Raw genomic sequence first — 9,995 nt, forward strand, 5'->3', positions numbered from 1 at the left:
ACTTTTACTAAAGCAGATTTTAAATATCAATTGATTTTGTTTGTTTAACATGCATTAAAACAATGTTTTTTCTTTAAAAAATATTTCTCTGTTAACAATTAAAGCTGTGTTGTCTGTTATTTATTTAATGCATTTTCTAAAATCTGATTAGACTGTGATACAGGCCCCCCCACCCCTCTAACCCGAAACATTTACAGAAACCTCAGAAGCCTTTGCCCAGTCACGTATCCTTGTTTAAAATTACGTTAGGGAGGAAGGTACCAACCAGTTCCTGTGCCTGAGGGATCTTCCTGCACTGCTTGTGCTACACAGAGGCATGTGAAGGATTAATCCAGCACAATTCCCGTAAATCGATCGAACTGTATCTTGTGTCAATTTAAACTTTGATCATTTGAAACAGGAAAACCTGCATTTAAATATTTGAACCCGTGTTGAAGATGAATATTTGCACATTGCAGAAGCATTTATATGCTGATTTTAGCATGTTTTGAAATAATTCCAAATTAATTCACATACTCTCTCTTTCTCTGTGTGTGTGGGAGTGTGTGTGTGTGAGGGAGACACAGAAATTTCAGTTCCCAGTAACACCATGCATGCTCTTTGAATGAGTCGGACCTTTAACTTGAACTGCTTAGATTTATATTTATGCTGTTTCCAAATTCAGACAAAGAGGCTACAAAATAAATAAATAATAAATACTTTTTTTAGTAACTACATAGTTGAGTAATGTTCTTGTGCTCAGAATCTATATAAAACACTAAATCTGACTCCCAAGTGGTGTAACACAAAAGTTCACTTTTCACCAGGTGATTGTGAGTTTGAGATGTGACAATGACTCATGTGAGCAACATTGACCATGCCTTCTGGATGGGAGGAACAGCACTTTCCACCAAGTGTGTGACAGCATAAGCAACAGTTCACCTCTCCTCATTTAGTGGCTACAGTAGTAGATTTTATTACATTTTTCTGTTTGTAAATCATTTAGTTATGTTTTAGCTTTTCAATAATTATATTTTTCTGGTAACTATTTTCTGAAATCTGTATAATTAGACTGTGATATACTGTAGGTCACCCCATTCTTCTCACCCATGTGAGAGGCACATGAAGGGTTAATCCAGCACAGTTCCCGTAAATCAGACAAATTTCAGGCATCGTGTTGTGTCAATTCAACCTTTGGACCTTTGGAACAGCCCACTAGGATTCTGTTTATCGATTGTGTCTGCATCAACAAGTGAAAGCCTTTTTTCTTCTTCATCTTCTTATTATTAATATTTTCACCTTGCACTGACATTTGTACTCTGATTTTTAAAATGCTCAATTTCAAATTCATTCACATACTGCTGCAGTCTCTAATTAGTAACAATTAATATATTAGATTGGATTACATTAGAATCAAATCTAGATTCTCATCAGTGGTGTATTTACAATAAATTACAAACATTATAAAGATATACAGCTATGGATATAGATATATACAGGGACGTTGATGTCTTATGTACAGGTTGTGTACACTCAAAAATATTATTTGTTCATCTTACTTAATTCAATTATGGACAGAGGTTCCACACAAGCAACTTGTGTTTCATTAACATTAATGGAATGTTTTGAATCTATGTAAACTTCTTGTGTTGTGACAACACAACAGAATGGGGATGAATCTATGTAAAATAGTAATGTCCAACCAAATCAGTGGAATTGCTTCCTTGTAACATAAACTGGTTAAGTTAACTGGACATAATTTTGTTCATTTAAAATTGGCCAAACAGGTTTCATTCAACCAACACAAGGAGATTAGTTTCAAATAACTCAAATTATGGACAGTGGTTCCATCCAATTGATTTTTGTTACTTTTGCTCAATGATTTCTATTTAAAGTTACTCCCTTCAAAACAGCATTTGTTTGTGTGTGATTGTCTTGTAGAGTAAAAAAACCCACAAAGATATGTAACAATTTATAAAACTGTATTTGCCAAACTTGCAATAAACAGTGTTTTAAACAGCCTGCTCAGTCAATATATTAAAGAGTCTTTAAGCATGTGCAAAATTCTTATGCAAAATATAAGATTATCTAAAATAACTTTGCAGTCTTTTGATTCAAAAACAAAGTCAGAAGGTGAAAATTAAAACTCTGCTAACAAGATAACTACAATTAAATAAAATACTTTCACAAGAAGTAAAAAAAGAAATCCAACATGCAACCAAAATGTCCAGATGGTAGTGTGTGTAACAATGTCTAACAATTATTAAATGCCATATCACTGCTAGAAATCTTTTATGGAAATTAACAGATGAACTAAGCACCAAATAGGCAGCTTGAAAGTGTAACAATTTTGAACATGTACATAAACAAGTGACTGACATTATATATATATATATATATATAAAAACACAACATTAACATTTTTGCATCCAAGGAACAGTCCTTAAACACAGAAGAGCTTGCTCTTTAGTGTTTGCACTTTGTTTGACAACTTATTGCCATCAAGCCCCAAGATCAACTTTTGAAGTGCTTCAAAAGTGTACCTCAATTCAGGAGGGTAGCTTAGATTTAGTCCATATATTAGTCCCATTAACATGGCTGCTGCATATGGGACACTGCAAAGGTTTTGAAGAACCTTATGCCCCTCCAACACCACTCCAACATCTCCTAGGCTATCTTCCATTTCTGAACCTTCAAGCCGTGTGATATAAATCCCCATCACAGTCTCCTGGATCGCCTCCTGTGCAGTGGCACTGTCTGTATCCTAGAGTGGATATATTTAAAAAACACATTACTCTTAGATTCCTGTTTATCAGCTTTAAAAAAAAAAAAGCACTTAGAATCCATTTTAAAAAGCATATACTCACAAAACACTCCTGAAACAGTCTGGTAGGTTCTTCATTTAGGTAGGCACAAAGAGCTTTGATTACGCACTCTCTCTTCACTTCGATGTCATCAGTCTAAAGATTTTCAAATAAGAACAAAGTGTTAAAATTCCAGGCTGTTGTGCTGGGGTAAGTTTGAGCTAAACTATGCAGAACATATACAGTAACATGTCCATATACAGTAGTGTTATACATGAAACATCTGTCTGACTAGGACCCATTTGGGACATGTGGACGTACAAAATGGGTTCAATTTGAACGTCTGACTAGGACACCTTATGGACGTCTGTGGACATGCAAAAGTGGTTCAATACCTGAACATCTGAATATGGACCCTCTTTGACGTAGATATGCAATTCAATATTTGAACACAGAACACGTGACAGAAATTTCATTGTTTGGGTGAACTAACCCATTAAACCTATGGTTTTGTTGAGCGTAGTTTTTCCATACCTGTGTAGTGGGCACCAAGAGGTGTTTAATTTTTTGTCCAATTACTCCTCCTCTGTTGGCAAAGATCTTCATCAGCTTTCCAGAGTATCCATCCAGCTTGGAAAAGAATGTTGATGCCAATGGAATTGTTGTAATTCTCTCAAATTCTGCACAAATCTACAAACATATGAAAAGTAATTTGTTACCAAAACACCCATATAGTAGAACAAACAAATTTCACTTAAAAACTTTCACTTACCTCTTCTGTTTTGAAAAGAGCAGGCCACCTGATTTTGAAGTCTGAAATAAGTGGTTCCTTGATCACTTCATGCCTCCTAATTGACAAAGTCTTGTCCATAAGCATTCTTACATTGTTCTTATTGTTCTTTTTTACTTCAATCAGAAGTGTTTTTCTGACTTCCTCAAGAGTTTCTTCAGTTTCACCTGGTGGATGTGGAGGGCAGTAATTCACCTCAGCCTTGCGCGGTTTTTTTACACGGTATGCAGGACTGGATATACCATCAGGCTTGTGCTTCACTGAATTGACGGTCACTTCTGTGCAACCAAGATTTCTCAATTTTGTTCTATAGTTGGCAAGTTTATATTTTAAACTTTCTTTCCATCCACTGTATCCACTAACAGAACCTCTGTCTTTCAAGCAAGGGTGCTTTTGAATGAGTGCAGCAGCTACCTGATTGTATTCTGCATCAGTAGGGTACACTTTGTACTTAACCATTTCTTCTGCAAGTCCATCTAAGATGGAACTTTTCAGTTTTGGGTCAGGACTGCGAAAAATGCCCTGAGTTTTGAAAGCTGCATTACCTTGTTCCAGTTTCAGCTCTGCATCATATGTGAAACGAGGTACCATGAAAACAGCAGGCCATGCGGAGGACTTCATGCTAGAGGATGACTCAGAAGAAAAACTCACAGAAGGTTCAGAGTTTGTTGAAGTAGACAGAGAAGAGCAAAGTATAAGTGCATCACAGGATGAGAGTGACTGAGCTGATGAGGAGCACGCACTTCCAATTTGAGATGCGTTCACATGTGGTATGGATAAGTCATTACAGTCACTTAATGCTGTCAGAAATACCACCTTTAAGGTACTTTTGTCTTGGATTTCGGATGTGGACATGAGATTCATGAAGTCATTGTCAAAATCAGGGTCCATGAATTGCAATCTAAAATTTCCTTGGAGATTACACTGCTTTGCAATTTCCTTTGTTAAATCACCAACAGAAGCAGGCATGCCATCCTGAAGGATCACCTTCTGAGAGTTGTTTTCTCCAAGGAAAATTTTTAGCCGGATTGAAGTAGTCATTGTGGTAATTCTGTATAAAAAAAATGGAGATAAATTTGTAGTAAGTTATTATTTAAAAGGCAACAAAATTAATGGTTCAAAGGAAACAGATAAGCAGTTTTTTAATGATACAGGTAAATACAGCCAGTCACCTTTTATGCATGTACTTGTCTTTTTAAAGTCACCATACGCAATGGACCAACCATGTAGTCAGCCAAAGGATAATTGTCTGCTAAATCACGATGTTCAACAAAGAACATCTCTCTTGTTGGTGATGCACAAAGTTCAAAAGCCCTGAAGTGTTCCCTGTACCAACCACACAATCGTTTCATTATGAAGCACAATTTCTTTTGAACTATACAAATCTGAACAACTTCTCCAAAGTCAGGGAGGCCACTTGTAGTTCCATGTGCCAGGATCATACCACTTCTGAAGTTCAAGCCATTGTTAGACGCATTCTTACCCAAATGGACCTCTGATACATTTGGGTATTTATCTTTGATCATCTGAGCAACTTCTGTATGCAAAACATCAAGAGGAACCGTTGAGGCAGTCGAAACTTCCAGTGTATGTTTTTCCTGCGTACTTTTCAAGTGGTAGGAAATCATCAGCTGATGTTTTACAGCGAGTGAGTAGGGAACATTTTTGAAGCAATTTGTGTGTCCTGCAACCTGCTTAAAAAAGCTGTGTTTTGCTTCAAAACGCATTGTCCATAGACTGACAAGAGGACCAAACAATTTTAGCATCCCAGGGTAATGTTCCAAAAAGTGGTGCTTTGGCAGAAGTTTGACGTTGGGGAAGAGTTCTTGGTACCTCTGCCTGTGTTCAGAAATTTTCATCTCGAGGTAGGATATGGATTCATGTGTGTACAGGGGAACCACCAACTCAACAATATCCTTCAAGTCCATTAGCACCTGCCATGCAGGCTCACCTTCAGGCACCACATGCCCAATCAGGAATGGAAGCAATCTGATCACACTCCAATTTTCATGGCCATTCCCTCCTATTGTGTTACGCCGTGAAAATGTACAAGGAATTTCATGAGGCTTGTTCTTTTTGTCTTCCCACTTGTAGGAGAATTGATTTATTGAGGATTTCTAAAGAAAGGTATTTCTTCGATATCAGCAAAGCCAAGCAATGTGCAAGTTCTACAGGCACTACACCCTCAAAAATGTCATGTAGCACATCTGGTGGATAACCAGATAGCACATTGAAATGAGAGAGGTGCTTAGAAAAAACACATTCTCTTTTCACTCCACAACAGCTTGTGCCATTTTCCAGTGCATTATTTACATGATCTTTATGAAGATCTTTATCTCTGATGTTGAATGCACTGGACCAAACTTCTTTTGTCTGCACATCGGAACTCTTTCCCAGACAAAATCAACAAAAGAACTCTGCTGAAAAGCTTTCAACAAAGCCAGCAAGACCATGTGCTGCCAAGTTGTCTGCCACCACACAATAAACAGTACCTTTAAGAAAGGACCAAGAAGATGAATGAATATGCCATCTTTTTCTAGAATTGAAAGGTCACGCAGAAGAGGATCAAGGACTTTCTCGTACCCATAGTGCTTCAAATCCACACTTTTGCACAGAAGAGCCAAATAAATTGAGGAAAGAGATGAATTGGAGCCTGGGGGTAAATTGCTCAAAATCCAGTACACAGCAAAAAGCTTGTGTTTCTTTCTGGACGTCCCAAGCGGGTTACACACCTCAAAATCATCTGCATATAAAGTCAAAGACACGGTTAAATCTTCCCCAGACAAGAAACTGTTTTCTTTGAAGTGTGTACCATCCTGAAACGACCTGTAACGGTTGGTGTCACAACTTGCTGGACTAGCTCTTAATCTATGGTTTTCAACAACTTTGTTAACAAGTTCCTGCTTAGCCAAAAGCAGCTATAAAGATTTCAAAATTGGAATGTATTGAAAGGTGTTGGTCTGTTGTTCATCAAGAAAATATTCAATAGGTTCCACAACATAAAAGCGGTCTTTGTAAAAATGCTTGCGCTTATAGGTTGTACTTAAGGAACCACCTCTACCTATTGCTGAGTGTAATGGGTTAGATGTAGAGATGGTAGTGGCTATTTCCTTTATGACCGATTCATCAGCAGGAAGATTGTGTTTCTCAAACACCTGTTGTACTGCAGCAACTGAGAGAGGCACTGACACAGAATTTAAAAGATAATGTAGTTCTTCCAAAAAATCATCAATGGCTACAGAAGGAACATGTACAAGATGTTCCAGTTTTAATAGCATTGCTGCTAAATTTTGAACAACGACACCAGGCAAGCCAGCAACCACTTCATTGCAGTCATCCTTCAAACAGGCATCACTGGTCTCACTACTGCCAATATCTTCAACCTCATCAGGCTCTTGTAATTGTCCAGAGATGGTAACTACCCCAGGCCTGAAATCCTCAAGTGAATGTGGGTTGTGTTTTCTGTGTCTGTGTGACTTAAAAGTTCCACAAACATTCGACTGGAAATTACAACCAGAAACCATGCAATGGACAGTTTCATTTCTCTTTAAATGACTATTTATGTGAATAAAGTAATCTCTTTCTGATGCGAGGTTCCTGCAGGCACACAAATGACAAGAGAAGGTGGACATTTGTCTGTCATTTTCTCCAGAGTTTGCAGCATGGTTTCTACTCAGATGAATAAGTAGAGCATTCCATGTCTTGAATGTACATGGACAGTCTGAATGTGCACAAGGATACCTCTGACTATGACCATAATGTCTGTGCTGCAATCTGTGGTGTTTTAGTAATTTAGACCTTGCAGAAACTGCAACTCCACAAATTTTACATTTCTGAAAGAGAAGAAATACATTTCAGACCTAATAGGATTGTTTATGAGCAAGTACATTACTTTCCTGTGCAAGCAAGTACTGTAAGGTATGTTCAGGAACAGATAAAGTAAGAGTTCATAGAGATATTTTGTTATGCCATTATGGTTGCTGTGCTGGAATTTAAGGAAGTACTGCGTTTATTAATGGGTAAGGCTTCAATAACATTTTCAGCTAGTCAGATTGAGAATTTTGTAATCTAAACTGAATATATCTCTAACATAGTAGCAAATGCTGTATGAGCAGGGCTATCTCTCTTTTTTAGTTATGAGAAAGAACCATATCCTTCTGCACAGTCACGCAGAGCAAAAGCACAACCAAAATAATGTTTTTCACAAAATTCATGCCCTAATGTTTTTTTTACCAAATGTTTTTTTAATAAATCCTAAAAAGACAAAACAGTTCTTCACCTACCTTAAAATGCTGTTCTCAGTCAAAGTTGTGTTTCTTCATCAAAGAAAGTGACAAACTGCAAAAAAAGGAGGAAAAACATGTTGCCATAAAAAATATCAGATAAAATGTAAAAATATGCACACCGGCAAAGTGAATGTGGCATTATTTGTACTTGCTTCATAGTTTTATCCAATTTTAATGTGACTTACAGTTTAACTGAGAGACAAGGCTTAAGCTAGTAAAATGTGTATGAGCGGTTTTAACTGAAAGCAACTCTACTGATAGCTATATCTTAAAATACGTCAATGCCATTGTTTTCTCTCAAGATGCACACCATCTTTTTCCCCCCCCTCTAGTGTACATTTAGAAAAGCTGCAATGCCCTGATTGAAATAAGGCCTACACTCTTAACCCGAATTAGTTGACATTATTTGCGAGGAAACCCGTTGCACTAAACCATTTTAGTTTTTACACAGGATAAAACTAAACAAGTTAAGTTGTTTGAACATAGAATCTCAAGTCATGCGATAGACAAATCAAGCTTACATTAGTACGTAATCTTTACTGAAATTCATTAGTTCACATTACTAATGTTTTTGAGCATACGTTTTATAAAAACTATTAAGTTAAACAAATTCTTTTAAGTAGAAATAAATGTTATATTTATGTCTTATAATTTAAATAATATTACTTAAATGAGATTTAATAAGAAATTAAACAATAACATTTTATTTTTGACAAAAAACAGGTAACACTGCAATGTACTCAAGTTCACAATGTTAACAATACAGTGTATAGAGGAAAATACATTCTTCAACAATAAAGCATTAAACTTGGAATCTTAGACAAGTGGAACTTTAGTGCATTAATTTAGTTAAATGTGCACAGACAATCTTGATGCAGGCAAGGAAATGGTACAGTTCTGCTGTAGCTTCCATGTTTGTCCATCACGTTTTTCCATGAACATCTGCTAATAACTACATCTTTAAAAAGTAAGTTGCTACTAACAAACAAAAAATAAAAGTTTCAAAAGAAACTTTAAGAAACACATTTTTGAATGGTTATTTTAATACACCTGCCATATGCTAGCGTTAGCAACAAGCACGTGTACATACATACACGCTTATATGAACCGACGAAAAAATCACCTCAGACATATGCTAGCGTTAGCAACAAGCACGTGTACATACATACATACACGCTTATACGAACCAACAGAAAAAAAAAACTTATGCCAGCAAAATACAAACGTTGTAACTGGGAACAAATAACACTGGCTAAAGTTATTAAATGTGACCTGACAGAAATAGCTCATGTTACTGTGAACGGACAGAAAATGAGGGAAAAAAAAACTAGTACTTATTAACATTTAATAAACTTTTGAACATTAAACTAACATCGGTTTTAGGGTAATCATTTATTGTCAGAAAGATTTCTATATATTAGACTATTTACACTTACCGTTTCAAAGTGCTTTCCAAAAACCTCATCTGACACCATTCACCACCTTCCCTCTTTCGCGCCGTCTTCATCCAATACCTTGGAAATCGTCACTTCCGGTTTGAATCGCGAAATTAAACGCTTTACGTTAACTTAACGACTGATTATTAAGTATAGTGGAACATGACACATTTTAAGTTAATTATACGCAATGCAATAGTGTTTTGGTGGGGAATGAAATGTATGTGTGTTATTTTAACAAAACATATTTGGGTAAAACAAACAGTGCTGCAAAACTATTTTTTTGAGTGTAGTATGTATTATAAATAGGGATGTATGCAGTATATATGTATGTATAAAACGACGTGCAGTGATAAAGACGTTAAAAATGTAAAAATATAACATGCTGAACAGGATATACATATGTATACATGAGGAATAGATTCTAGAAGAAATCTATAGTAAAACAAATATATACAGAATGGATTACGGCTGAAATTTGCACTAGGGCAAATGCCACATTATAAGTTATGTGTTGTATAATGATGTGTGTGTGTGGGTAAGAGAGAGAGAGAGGTTCAGTTCCCTGCACTTCTACAGTCAGACTCTTAATCCTGAACTGTTCAGATTTATGATCATGATTATGGTAAACAAGGTGCTGTTCATTTCATACCGGCATGTAAATATTCAAAATATGTAACTGCATAGATATATACACTAG

The 9,995-nt window shown here is 36.2% G+C and overlaps 1 protein-coding gene across 2 annotated transcripts; it reads right to left on the minus strand.

Moving 5' to 3' along the window:
- Nucleotides 1–1,942: 1,942 nt before the first annotated feature.
- LOC132839498 (uncharacterized) lies at nt 1,943–9,357 on the minus strand. Of its 2 annotated transcripts, XM_060860509.1 has the most exons (6): nt 9,296–9,357; nt 7,857–7,911; nt 3,556–4,624; nt 3,318–3,473; nt 2,847–2,939; nt 1,943–2,743 (listed from the first exon to the last, which is right to left on the minus strand). In XM_060860509.1, exons 3-6 carry the CDS (start codon nt 4,612–4,614, stop codon nt 2,423–2,425), a joined length of 1,629 nt encoding a protein of 542 aa, XP_060716492.1. In that variant the 5' UTR covers nt 4,615–4,624; nt 7,857–7,911; nt 9,296–9,357; the 3' UTR covers nt 1,943–2,422. The 2 variants fall into 2 exon arrangements, with proteins under 2 accessions (XP_060716492.1, XP_060716491.1); XM_060860508.1 differs by lacking the exons at nt 7,857–7,911; nt 9,296–9,357 and adding an exon at nt 4,746–4,866.
- Nucleotides 9,358–9,995: the final 638 nt, after the last annotated feature.

The sequence above is a fragment of the Tachysurus vachellii genome, chromosome 24 (genome assembly GCF_030014155.1).
Source record: "Tachysurus vachellii isolate PV-2020 chromosome 24, HZAU_Pvac_v1, whole genome shotgun sequence".
In the NCBI taxonomy this organism is placed as follows: Eukaryota; Metazoa; Chordata; class Actinopteri; order Siluriformes; family Bagridae; genus Tachysurus; species Tachysurus vachellii.

What these genes read in the sequence shown, in the direction of transcription:
- LOC132839498 (XM_060860508.1), bottom strand. An exon ending in TCTTGGTGCCCACTACACAG is followed by an intron (nt 2,940 to 3,317) that starts GTATGGAAAAAC and finishes GAAAATCTTTAG; the next exon opens with ACTGATGACATCGAAGTGAA. An exon ending in GACTGTTTCAGGAGTGTTTT is followed by an intron (nt 2,744 to 2,846) that starts GTGAGTATATGC and finishes TATCCACTCTAG; the next exon opens with GATACAGACAGTGCCACTGC.